Source organism: Elephas maximus, chromosome 19 (assembly GCF_024166365.1).
Source record: "Elephas maximus indicus isolate mEleMax1 chromosome 19, mEleMax1 primary haplotype, whole genome shotgun sequence".
NCBI lineage: Eukaryota > Metazoa > Chordata > Mammalia > Proboscidea > Elephantidae > Elephas > Elephas maximus.
Window position 1 is genome coordinate 47226508 of NC_064837.1, and position 13624 is coordinate 47240131.

Here is a 13624-nt window from a genome sequence, read left to right on the forward strand (position 1 = left end):
AGCCATCACCAATCTTTGGTTGCCACTTCTCTCTCGGCCCTGGCCCCCTCCCACGCTGGCACCTGCCTGGCAGCTCCCCACCCACCCCCTCAGCCCTGTAGGAGGCCAGGGCCCAGGGCTGGGGGCAGGGCATAGGTGGAACAGGTTGATGCTGTTCTCCCGGATGCAGAGCTGGAGGGGAGTGGTGTCACTGGGGCAGGCGGGGTCCCTGGAAGCTACCTCCCTGCCTTCACTGAGGCATAAAGCAGCCTGTCCTGACTAGGTACAGCCACTCAACCTACAGACTGAGTGAGCCCTGGACCCTCACCTGACTGTCTTGGCCTGTGCACCCCAGACCCAGCTGCCGGACAGGACCCAGCATCACTCCCTGGTAAGAACTTGATGACAACAGAGGAGGCAGGAGGCATTCCAGGAACGTGGTGGAGATGGGTGGGACAAGAAGGGCCTGGCTTCCCAGGAGACCAATAGGGTAGATATCCTGATAGGCCTTGGAGAAGGGAAGGGAGAGGCGTCCCTATGAGCACTTTGCTGGTAAGGAGACTACCCAAGCCCTTCCCATGCGCACCTGGCTGGTCCCAGGGCTCTCTGTCCATCCCATTCTGGCCCTCCCAGGAACGGCTCTCCCAGGAATGAGAGGTGAAAAAAGCTTATTGGAGCTCCTGTGGTTGGCAGAATGGCCCAGCTGGCTCTGCATGTGCCTCCTGCTTCCCTGCCTTTGTGAGGTACCACAGGTGAAGTGAGGCAGTTACCAGACAGCTCATGTAAACTCTTCAACCCATGGTGATAATCCAGCTGTGCTGTCTGGCCACTGAGCCAGAGTACCTGGACTGGAGCCTCAAAGACAAAGACCCAAGACAGTGAACCTTGGGCTCTTGCAGGCCCAGCATTCTCCAGGATGTTCTCACCCCAGTTTGTCTTCCAGTGCCACATTCATTCATTCGTTTGTTCACTCATTCTTTCCACATGCATTTGCCCCAAGCTCCAACTCTGTGCCAGGCACTGTGCTTGGTGCTGATGCTGCAGAGATGACTAAGACCTATTTCCTGCATTCTGGGAGGTCACAGTCGAGTAGGTGAGAGAGTCTGGTGAACAGATCATAACAACATCAAGTTGCAGGTGTTTCAGAAGGGGATGTACAAAGTGCTTTGGGAACACAGGGCGGAATCATTAACTGCCTGAAGGAGTAAGGGAAGGGGCCACAGGGGAAGTGACCCCAAATTGAGTCTTAAAGGGTTAAAAGGGATTCTTCACATTGGGAGGGAGTATTCCAGGCAGAGGGAGTGGTGTGTGCAAAGGCAAGGCACACAGAAGTGCCAGGATCCACTGGGCAGTCGCTGGGGGGAGGTGGATGTATTCACACCTATAAGCCTACACGAGGCACAAGAGAAGTCCAGGGTGCAGGCCACTGCTGAGTACCCGACCCAAGGGAAGGGCCACTAAGGCAGGTGAACAGCATCTACCTCCCCAATCCTTTGGCACAGTGGGGGCTGCTCTCCTTCCCTTGAGTCCCCAGGTCTGTTCTCTGTGGAAGACAAGGTTTGTCCAGCTGTGTGAGAAGCTTTACTTCCATTGCTAACGAAACCCTCCAATTGTGCTCGCGTCTGTGAAGAAAATGAGTGTGGAGTGAAAAAGGTGCCCTCGACAAAGAAAGGGGGTGTCTGGGCTCTCAAGCCAACTGTGGGACTTCAGACAAAGTGTTTCATCTTTCAAGCCCTAGTTGCCTCATCATAAAACGAGAACTTCTTTGGTTTCTTTCAGCTCTGACATTCCATGAATCCAGGCATCTTTAAGAGCTTCCCCCTCTCCTCCTGCCCTGAGTCAGGCTGCCCCTCTGCCAGGGGTCTTACTAGGCCCTGGTGTCCATGGCAGCCACCTTGACACTCTCTTCTCTCCCCTGCAGAGACAATGACCGTGTTTGAAAATGTTACCCGGGCCCTGGCCAGACAGCTAAACCCTCGAGGGGACCTTATACCCCTTGATAGCCTCATTGACTTCAAGCGCTTCCATCCCTTCTGCCTGGTGCTGAGGAAAAGGAAGGGCACGCTTTTCTGGGGTGCCCGCTATGTCCACACTGACTACACCCTTCTGGACGTGCTTGAGCCCGGCAGCTCACCTGCAGGTCAGCCTCAGCATGGGGTTGGGTACTGAGGGATGGGGGCCAGGCACCCAGCCTCCTTCTGCCCAGACATGGGTAGATGTCATCTAGCCCAAAGTTCTCATTAGGAGCTGAGGCGGTGGCAGTGGGGAGAGGGATGCCCCTCAGCCCAGCCCCTTTTGTCTTCTCTCTCCTGCAGAGCCAACAGATAGTGGGAACTTTGGCTTTAAGAATATGCTGGGCGCCCGAGTGGAGGGAAAGGTGGATATGCCAAAGACGGTAAAGGTGACAGGTACTGCAGGGCTCTCCCAGAACAGCACCCTGGAGGTTCAGACACTCAGTGTGGCACCCAAGGCCCTGGAGAGCTTGCAAGAGGAGAGGTGAGAGTTGGCAGGGCTGGGGGGAAGACCCAGGATGGGATGGGGCAGTGCACGGAAAGGGTGCAGCAGGGCCCTCACACTGAGCTTCACCCATGTGACCATCACAGGGGAACTCTTGGAAGATGACTCTTCTGGCCATTTCCTAACCACTCTTCTCCATCCCTCCTCAATCTCCAGTACCACCTCCTCACTACCACACACACACAAGTCTGAGTGCATTCACACGATCTTGCTGTGTGACCTTGGAAAAGTGACTTCTCCTCTCAGGACCTCAGTTTGCTTTCCTGAAAAATGATGAGGTTCGATGATAATCTCTGAGCTTCCTTCCAACTCTAAGACTCTATGAAAGAAACTAGAAAGGGAAGAGATCTTAATTGTTCCCCACTGAAACAAAAAAGCTTCCATAAATGAAGCCTCCTGCCTGGCCCAGATACACATACCAGGCATGCACTTGGGAATGCTGGCCTGAGCAGCACAAGGGGTGTGGCAGGTGTGATCTTGATGCTAGGTCCCTCAGAGGTTTGGCTTGACAGGATAACAGACTTTTAAGTAGTTAAGTTGTAGTTGAAAAGAGGTGAGGACCAGGGAGCTAGTAAGGAGGGCCAGGGTGCTTGGAATTCAGCCATTAAATATTTATGTAGCCCTTACTGAAACCCTGGTGGTGTAGTGGTTAAGGGCTATGGCTGCTAACCAAAGGGTTGGCAGTTCGAATCCGCCAGGCACTCCTTGGAAACTCCATGGGGCAATTTTACTCTGTCCTATAGGGTCGCTATGAGTCAGAATTGACTTGATGGCACTGAGTTTTTTTTTTTTTTTTTTGGTTTTTTACTGACTACAAGGAAACCCTGGTGGCACAGTGGTTAAGTGCTATGGCTGCTAACCAAAGGGTTGGCAGTTCAAATCCACCAGGCACTCCTTGGAAACTCTATGGGGTAGTTCTACCCTGTCCTATAGGGTTGCTACGAGTCGGAATCGACTCGATGGCAATGTTTTTTTTTTTTTTTCTGATTTACTGACTTCAAAGCATCCTACTAGGTGCTGGGGTACACCTAGAACTTCTTTGCCCAAGAACTCTGCAATCTGGAAGTGGTGGGGAGAGGAAATCCTATTATCAGTAGCAATAATCCAAGGCAAGAAGTAGTAAGTGCCATAGGAGAGGTTCAGCCAAGTTTTGTGGTGGGTCAGGTGGATTTCTAGCTGGGAAAATCAGGGATGATTTCACAGAGGAGGTGGCCTATGATCTAGGCCTTGAAAGATGAGTAGAAATTGGACATGTGGGGCTGGGAGAAGGGCATTACAAAGGCATATTGGTGAGAAATCTTGAAACCTATAAGAGACCATGAATAACTAGTTTGGCAGGTGCAGAAAAGATATGACTGGAACAAGTAGAAAATGTAGGTTAGACCCAGATCATGGAGAACCCGGATGCCAGGACAAGGACACTGAACTATTCTGTAGGCACCAGGGAGACCCTGTCAATGTTCTGGTGTGTGTCATGATTAACCTGGCCAGATGGAGGAGGTGTGCCAGGTAAAGGCAGAGGAATAGCGGTTTGAAGCAGGCAGACCAGGAAAGACAGTGTGCCACTATCCATCGGAGATGTCATGAGGACCTAAGCTAGGGACAAACAGTGGGAATGAAGAGGGGAGAATGGATGCAAGGCCTGTGGGAGATAGAAGGCACTGGACTTGGCAGCTGATTGCAGGGTGAGGGAGAGGGTTTTGTCAAAGATGACTCAGATTTTACTCAAGTGGTACCATTAACAGAAACGGGAAGACAGAGGCTAGAAGTGTATTTGAGGAGAAAGACTACGAGTTCCCTTTGGCTGTTTTCAGTTTGTGGCGCCATGGAAACATCAGCTTGTTCAACAGGTCGTTGGACACACGGCCTGGAGACCAGGCGAGAAGCCAAGGTCAGCGGTATAAAGATTAAAACTATAGGAATGGGGAGTGGGGACTGTCAAAGGGAGTTCAGAGAGCAAACGAGTAAGAACAGAATCTTATAGATAGTAAAATTTTAGGGAACCGAAGAACAGGAAAATGGGATGAAAACAGAGCAAATAGGATTTAGAACCTGGGAAGACAGAGGTAGAACCAGGGTGATGCAGTGTGATTGGAGCAAAGAGAAGACAGAGCCACACGGAAGGTTTGGACAGCAGAGCCCGCTGTCTTTAGGGAAGAGTCAGAGAAAGTCTTTGAGTTTGGTGGTCGTTGTGATTAAAGTTGATTAGCGGAAATAGAAGCCAGATTATAAAGAATTTAGGAGTGGGCAGTGAGGAAGTAAAGACAGTGAGTATAGGCATATCTTTTGAGAAATTTCCCAATGAAATAAAGGAAAGAAGTAGAACGGTGATCTGAGGGAGTAGCAAAACCAAAGAAAGTATATTTTCAGGATCAGGAACATGTTTATATTTGCAAGCAAACAAGAGGAGCAAGTGGAGAGGAGGACCTAGTATTAGGAGCAAGAGAGATAAGAGATGGAGAGAAAAGACCCCAGAAGAGGTGAACAGGCCTAAGAACTGGGTGGGAGGGGAGGTGGAAGCTACCTGGGGTTGGGGAAAAGGGGAGAAGGAAGCAAACATTAGGCCCTGTTCCAGGCCAGGTGCTATGCCAGCTGCTTACAATTTTATCTCTCAACAACCCTGGAGGTAGGTGTCATTATCCTCATTTTATAGATGAGGCAACTAAGACTCAGAGAAGCTGCTCTGCTGCTAGGTGGTAGATCTGGGTTTCTAAGCACAATCTAATCTTACCCCAGAGTCTCACTTTTTCCCTGACACCACAAAGTCTAACTCCTAGGAATGAAAGAAAACAGAGACGGGCATGGCCCAGTTCAGGGAGAAGCTCTGAACAGTTCCCTTATGTTTCCCCTGCCACAGGAAGCTGGCAGAAGACCACCCGTTCCTGAAGGAGATGCGAGATCGAGGAGAGAACCTGTACGTGGTGATGGAGGTTGTGGAGACCATGCAGGAGGTCACTCTGGAGAGAGCCGGCAAGGCGGAGGGGTGCTTCTCCCTTCCGTTCTTTGCCCCGTTGGGGCTACAGGTTTGGTTCAAACACACACACATACACACTCTCACACTCACGCACATTCACCTTCAGCCATTCCTCAGAAGCTAGGTTCACTTTGCCTGACCAGTGCCCATCCAGGATACTGAAAAGGACCCAATCCTTTTCCCTGCTCCTCAAAATTCAGGCCCCAGTTGGCCAGACACACTCCCTGTCTCTAGCCAATGATACCTAATATGGGCAGATCCCTGTGCCAGATGACACAGGAAAATACCAGGGAAGGGGAAACTCAGTCATGGTTTTTCCTTCATGGTGTTCCCAGTCTAAAGGGGAGACCTCCTTGTTCTCAGGAGGTTCTCAGTCTCATGGAGGAGACATGTAGGTTAAAGCCCAGGGAATACAAGCTTGGAAAATTGAAGGTAAATAAGTAATGTTATGTGGTTAAGAGCTCAGCTGCTAACCAAATGTTGGCAGTTCAAATCCACCGGCTGCTCCCTGGAAACCCTATGGAGCAGTTGCTCTGTCCTATGGGGTTGATTTGAGTCGGAATTGAGTCAACAGCAATGGGTTTGGTTTTTGGTTTTTATGTCGTTACATGCCGTAGAGCCGATTTTCAACTCAGAGCAACTCCATGTGACAGAACTGCCCCATGGGGTTTTCTAAGCTATAATCTTTTTCCCATGGAGCAGCTGGGTACATTCGAACCACCAAGATTTCAGTCAGCAATCAAGTGCTTAACTGTTGCACCACCAGGGCTCCTGAAGTAATGCTATACATTCCTATATCTATTTGTATAAATAGTTATGGGATGAGCTGGAGCTGGGGTGGGGGTTAGTCATGGAACGCTTCCTGAAAGAGGAGAGCCTGGGAAGATGACAAAAAGGAAGAAGGAACCAGGACCTGAATGGAAGCCCTAAAATGGGACAGGGTAATGCACAAGGCAGGTGCGGGAGCAGGTCTGCCCAGTTCCCATCAAGTGGCAGAACCAGGAAGAGGATACAAGTCATTGGGGGGGGCATTTTCAGTGGAAATGAGTGTAAGGGCTTTGAAGCCTATTCTAGAGAGTCTGGCTCATGTGGAAAGATGATCAGGAACACCACTGAAGGGTTCCCAACTTCTGATCTCCCTACAGGCTCTCAGGCCTGGCCCTCTACCTGCTCCCCCACCCATGCTCCCAGCATCTCATACTTAGGATATCTGCAGATTCACAAATTCTCACTGTCTAATTCTAGGGATCCGTAAACCACAAGGAGGCTGTCACCATCCCCAAGGGCTGCATCCTGGCTTTCCGAGTGAGACAACTGATGGTCAGAGGCAAAGATGAGTGGGGTGAGCAAGACTGGCATCTTCTCCCCTGAAGATAAGAATTACCCTCACAATACCAAGACAGCTTGGCCCACTCCCATGGAGAAGTCAGGGAATAAGTGAAGGAGTGTATTGTGGTCCACCTACCAGGAAAAGAACTACAGGGGCTGCTCTGGAGAGAGAGCTGATGGAACTTCTGGGTTCTGAGCATCTCCTCTGTACTGGGGGTGGGAGTACAAAGATGAACAAGCATAGCCTTTACTCTCAAGAATCTACGGCCAATGAAGGAAACAGAGACACTATTAGCATAATGCAAGGTAGAATGTATTGTCATAGGAGACTATTTGCAGAGGAAAAACAGATTACTTCCAGCAGTGGAGGTAGAGCAGGGTGCTAGGGGAGGCAACTGTGGGGCAGGGTCCTAGCCCTTAGTAGCCCTGTGGGCTTGGATCTACAGAAGGAAAGGTGGGGCAGCTATAAGAATCCTTCTACTTTCCCCTCTCTTTTTACAGATATTCCACACATCTGCAATGATAACATGCAAACCTTCCCTCCTGGGGGTAAGTGAAATTACCTACTGCTTCCCACACTCTCTGCCCTACCCCTGACTTTATCCCAGGGTTTGGAATCAGTTCATTCTGATTCGACCTCCTGCTGAGAATTTTCATTTCTGAATCAGAATCTACAGATTCTGATTCAGAAATACTATACTGAATACACAGCTATACTGAATCAGAATCCACAGTTTAACAAGTGGTTAAGAGCTATGGCTGCTAACCAAAAGGATGGCAGTTCAAATCCACCAGCCACTTCTTGCAAACCCTATGTGGCAGTTCTACTCTGTCCTATAGGGTCACTATAAGTCAGAATGGACTTAACAACAATATTTTTTGGGGGGGTGGGTATCTATAAGAATCACCTGGGGATCCTATTAAACCATAGATTCTGATTCAGTATATCTAGGGGAAGGAATTCAAATTCTCAGCAGGAGGTTGAGTCAGAATTAACTGGTTAGAAGCCCTGCTTTATCCACTTAAACCCTCCAGCCTCTAATAAACAAAATCTGTTGCCATCGAGATAATTCCAACTCATAGCAACCCTACAGGACATAGTAGATCGCCCCCATAGAATTTCCATGTAGCAGCTGGTGGATTTGAACTGCCAACTTTTTGGTTAGCAGCTGAGCTTTCTCCCTCTAATATTATATACTATTATCCTCCAAAGAGCCCCTAGTTTTCTCTTCCAAGTCCCTAAAAATATCTGTCCTCAACTTTAGGGAAGACAGAAAGAGGCATATAAATTCTGCCCAAGAGACACAGAGAAATAGAAAGACAGAAACCAGAAGGCACACTTAGAAGCAGAAATAAGACTTGGAGACAGTGTGTGTTCCCAAATTGTGGGGGTAGATGAGCTAACATAATCTCCATGTGTGTTTATAATAATCACTGATAGAACTGCCTTGACAACTGTTCTAGATAAAAGGCAGAATTCGGCTTTAGGCTGACATGCGTGCATTGTCCCTGTTTCCAGGAAAACCAGAAGAGAAGTTCGTCCATAAGTGTTTCTTTTCATTCCACTGCAGCTTTCTTGACTCGGAATTTAATAACCCCAATCTTTTTCTTCCCTTCTCCCTGGGACTGACAGAGAACATGGCAGAGCATGTCCCTGAAACGTGGCAGAAATTCCAATAGCTTAGGAAAAAGCAATGGAAGGAGAAAGTCTTTGGATAAGATGTCCACGTAAGCTAGACCTCTGTCCTCAAGGACCTTCATAGCTATAACCTGTTATACCTGCAACTATGCTGCCCAGCAACCACGGCAGAGCTACTGAGTCACTGGGATGCAACTCAACCCACATAACCCCTTGCACATTGCATTACGTTTTTCTGCTGACCCATTCTTGCCTCCCAGGAATGGAACAAGAATATCTTTAAGATGACTGGTTGGAATGTCCCAGGAGACACACAGGACATATTTCCTAACCCTCCTTAGTGTCTCATCCCCTGGTTATGGCTAATATTCCAAAGGACTTCATTCTTAATCAGGTTTTCTTTTTTTTTTTTCTTTTTCCATCAGATATCCAAGCATCTGATGTTGGTAAGGAATTTTGTGGTTTTTTTCCCAAGGCTTTGGCATGAAGGCAGTGGGATAAGTATTGGGGTGGAAAGAGAGGAAGACTAGTGCTGAGTTCCAGGTCCTAGAAGTGGGGCCACTTCCAGGGAGCCACTCTCTCCAAAGCAGGCTAGACATATTCCTACAATGCCAGGCCCCTAGAGGTTCAGGCTATCCCCAAATCCACTCACGCCCATGGATACAGACACACTGCCCTTGAAGCAGTCCTACTGTGTGGTCTTGACTCATTCTTCTTTGTCATTTAACTCATGGGGAATGCAAATATACCTTCCTTCTCAACTTTCGGGTGAAGTCTTAGAGAAAAGGGAGTCAGCTATCTACTGATACAGGATGGGGCCTGGGATTCCAGGGAGAATTAACTGTTGGGTTAGATGATACTGTGGATTCTGGCCCACCTCCTCACCCCAAACCTTCCCCCCAACACCTCTATCAGGGCTGGCAGATAACTTCATAACCGCATTCCTTGCTAAGGAAAGAAGGCAAAGCAGGCTCAAGCTGGGAGCAGAGCACAGGGACCTAAAAAAAAACTGAGGGCTAAATGAAGGAGGCCTACAGGGAAAATGCTTACTGAACAGGGAGGGTGCCAGATGGAGGGTTGTTTGTTTGCCACATTTACTTTTCCATAGGGGAGGCACACGAGGACTTCAAGGCACTAAAAGAAGAGGTTCAAAGAGAGACCCAAGAAGTAAAGAAGCTGAGCCAAGTAGGGCAAAGCTCTCTGCTCAGCTCCCTCAGCAAACTTCTAGGGAATAAAAAGGAGCTCCAAGATCTTGAGCTCACGGTGAGGCCTTTGAGGAAGGATGGGAGACATGGGAGAAGGAGGTTTTTGGTAGAGGTGTGCATGGGTATCACAGCCAGTGGGGTGGGATCTGATGGTGACAGAAGGTAGCCAGTGGCCCAGGAAATCAATAGTAGATGCCATCCCCAATGCTGGCCAAGTACCCCTCAGGCTGCCAGGTCACTACTGTTCCCTTTGTCCCCTGGAGAAAATTCAACAATGCAGATTTCCCTGGCACATGCTCCAACATGAATGACAGGTAGGCAGCATGCCAGAAGGGCCCTCTGTTGGAAAGGGACTAGAACCTTTCCTTTCCAGAGTCTAAGATTCAGGGACCAAGGAACCCATGGGTCTAATACTTTTCAAGACTTGTTACCTTGAAAGGGAAATGGGAGAGAGTTAACACATGTTAATGGCTTACTACATGCCAGGCACCACATGGGGCCCTTTACCTGTGCTATCTTTAATAGTCACCCACATTTTCCCACAGCTTGAAGGGGCTCTAGACAAGGGACATGAAGTGACCCTGGAGGCACTCCCAAAAGATGTCCAGCTATCAAAGGACGCTATGGGAGCTGTCCTCTATTTCCTTGGAGCCCTAACAGGTAAGTGGAGAACAATGTCTTCATTTACATAACTTTCAGGGATCAGAATATTTCCCAAATGAATACATGAATGCATATATGCCAAGCAAATTATACCACAGTTAAGTAGTTTACATCTACATTTTTAAACCTTGGATGGTTTGAGAAGACAACCTAATTTTCCTAGTAAAGACTGAGAAATAACCCACATAACTAATACTTCTTTATATAGCTAAGCTTATCACTTCTATATTGCTACCTGTCAGCTTTAATTTCAGAGGGTAATATATCTGATCTTGCTGCCATTTTCTCTTCTTCCCTCTCCATGAAACATTCCTGAATCTAGAAAAACTCCCTTGCCTTCAGGTGTAAGCTCAGATGTGTATTCCACTAGGAAGAGTGCCCTTGAACGCCAAGATCCTTCAGCTATGGGCTCCCTTAACACCCTGAATTGTAATTACAAGTTACTGTCTTCCCCACTAGACTGCAAGTTCCTTAAGTGAAAGGAGTATTATTTTTACCTTAACACCCAGCAGTGTAGACATTTAACCATGAATGAATGGGCGAATGATGAAATTCTAGGAGCAAACCTATTTGAAATCTGTTGTCCTCTCTATACCAGCAACACACACATCCCTTTCTCTGATTTGGGTTTTTTTGTTTTGTTTTCTCCAGAACTAACTGAAGCCCAACAGAAGCTACTGGTAAAATCCATGGAGAAAAAGATCCTGCCCGTGCAGCTAAAGCTGGTGAGAGAAAATGGCAGATGCCCAGGAGAGTTTGGGAGGAAGGCAATGGAAAAGATACAGATTTAGCCTAATGACAGCACAGTCCTAGAGGATCCTGTCCTATCCCAGCAGCTCATGCCGACTTCTCATTTGTCCTCATCTTTCTTCTTTTTTTGTTACTTTTACAAGAGTGAATTTTGGGGCAATGATCTTGGTTTTTCAGCTGGATCTTGCGAGACAGAAACATCTGACTTGGCTTTGCTTATTCCTAGCCAAGTAATATTAAGCAAACTAAAACCAGTAGTTAGTTTTAGTTTGCTCAATATTACTTGACTATTGAGCAAAGGTTTTAAAATCTCTGAATCTGTTTCAATGTACTCCTCTATAAAATGGGACTAAAAATAACCGTGCTACCTACTGCGCAGGGCTTTTAAAAGGCCCAGATGTAGGAAGAGCTGCAGAACATTTACAAATGTAAGGAGTTATAATAATAATAAGGGGAGAATGTAGTCCTCTTTGTGGTTTTTATGAGTTGGGAGAAAGAAAGAGAGGTTTCCAGTTCTTTCTTTTCATGCTGGTCTGGTTCCTTGCAGGTGGAGAGCACAATGGAACAGAATTTCCTGCAGGATAAAGAGGGTGTCTTCCCCCTGCAACCTGATCTGCTCTCCTCCCTTGGGGAAGAGGAACTGACCCTCACCGAGGCCCTAGTAGGTCTGAGTGGCCTGGAAGTGCAGAGATCTGCCCCCCAGTATACCTGGGACCCAGACACCCTCCCACACCTCTGTGCCCTTTACGCTGGCCTCTCCCTCCTGCAGCTGCTGACCAAAGGCTCCTAACTTGCTTTGCCTCCTGTTTCCTGCTTCCCAAATGCCTTCCATACCTCAGTGCACTGTGTCTTTAACACCCAACGGTGTTTCAGAACCACCAGGCTGAGGATGATGGAAACCCTAGCTGATCACCTAAGATAACCAATTTCCACCTGCCCAACCACATATACCTCCAGCTCTGCACGTCCTCCTGATCATCTGCTGATACTTAAATCCTCTAGAGGTTCTCTAACAAGAACAACCCCAGAAAGATAAATTAATTTCCTTCCTCAACTTCTCCCACTTGTACTTCCAAAAACCAAGTTTTACCAGAATTAATGGAAAATACTATGTCACTTTGAATGTCTTTGGTGTTTTCCTTTAAAGAATCTAACATAAAGGAAAAAAATAGGCATTATGATACTATACAAAGATCCTGTGTACATGAATACTACTATGCTGTCCTCAGGCCACCTGGAAAATGCTAGAAGAACTATGAGAGTGTAGAATGCATACTCTAAATTCTAAAATGAGAAGATCATCAAAGAACTTGTCTTCGAAGAGGAGCCTCTGGGCCTGAACTGAAGTTTTAGGAAAGGGAAAGACCAAGAAATACATGGCACAAGCCCCAAACAAGAATAAGACAACTTTCAAGTTTGTTTTACAATTAAGAGAAAATGCAGATAGGTCTTAAAAAAAAAAAAAGTTGAGCCCAAGAATAAGACCTTAAACTTTAGAAATCAATTATGACATTGTCTTCTTACTTTACCTGTCTGTCATCTGCCCTCGATTCAGGGTGGTTGTAGGAGGAAGGGTTGTGGGTAGCCTTGGCATAGGGACCTGCTAATGCATATACTGCAGTCTCCTAAAACTACTGGATTCATATCATCCTCTTCTGCCTAAAGCTGGGTTTTAACATCTTTCCCCAATCTCTTTTCAAGTAGTTTTATGGATGGAAAAATTTCTCCAAGGCTTTTGGCCCCTGGAGCCAGACTCTTCCCTCTTCTTAGCCATCCCTTGCCCAGGCTAGTTCTCTCACTCACCAAGAATCCATGACCAACTGCCAATTGCTTTGTGTTAAGCCATCCTCCCCCATTCTGGGGCATCTTCCAAGGCCTCACTAGATTGCTCATGAACATACAGGGTTGTTATCTGCTGACTTGATTGCTTTTCCCTTGTGATGTAAACTTTAATAGAGAGGTGAGCTAACATCCTAACAATCCGGAAGGGTAACTTTTTTGTTTATAATGATGAACAACAAAGTTCACTCATTTTCTTCCTTTACCACTTTCACCCACCTTCAGTTAAGATACAGTGTTATGAAGAAGCAGCTTTAACGAGTTTATTCCAGGGATGATTCAAAGGTCCTGTCAACCATCTCCCAGCCTCGGGGGCGGGGGACAGCTAGAGGCAACTGGGCAAAGCATGTTCCTTAAAACTGAAGCACACGTTTTTCCACTTAGTAGTAGCTGTTTTTTTAGTAGCTGTTTAGTGCAAGGAACTATTTGTTGCAATAGAATGAAAAGGAGGATACAAAGGTTCAAACATATCTTCTGCCCTCTAGGACCTTATAGCAGGTCTAGATTGTCTTAATAGGAGTCTGTCCCAGGTCTAAACGTTCGGGACTTCCATTTGTGGAAGAGAGGAGTTCCAAGATAGGGAGAAAGTTTTTTGTATCTTAAATTGGGACGTTTAGCTTCTTCCTGACATCACCTACCCTGCAGAATAACTAAGGGCTCCTTTGAAAAAATAAGTGAAAACGGTTTTGGTCCATTTTCCTTCCTCTTGGGGATTCTCAGGCTCTCCTT

The 13624-nt window shown here is 47.2% G+C and overlaps 1 protein-coding gene across 1 annotated transcript; it reads left to right on the plus strand.

The window, feature by feature from the left end:
* The first annotated feature begins 1905 nt into the window (after window positions 1-1905).
* Window positions 1906-12151, plus strand: GSDMA (gasdermin A). The gene is made up of 10 exons (XM_049859910.1): window positions 1906-2119; window positions 2295-2475; window positions 5354-5519; window positions 6716-6812; window positions 7301-7348; window positions 8864-8884; window positions 9547-9701; window positions 10189-10303; window positions 10958-11031; window positions 11604-12151. Exons 1-10 carry the CDS (start codon window positions 1906-1908, stop codon window positions 11844-11846), a joined length of 1314 nt encoding a protein of 437 aa, XP_049715867.1. The 3' UTR covers window positions 11847-12151.
* The last annotated feature ends 1473 nt before the right edge of the window (window positions 12152-13624 follow it).

Coding starts and splice junctions, on each gene's coding strand:
- GSDMA (XM_049859910.1), top strand. CDS start 1,906: ATGACCGTGTTTGAAAATGTTACCCGGGCCCTGGCCAGACAGCTAAAC. Junction 2,120..2,294: donor GCCCGGCAGCTCACCTGCAG/GTCAGCCTCAGC, acceptor TCTCTCCTGCAG/AGCCAACAGATAGTGGGAAC. Junction 10,304..10,957: donor TTTCCTTGGAGCCCTAACAG/GTAAGTGGAGAA, acceptor TGTTTTCTCCAG/AACTAACTGAAGCCCAACAG.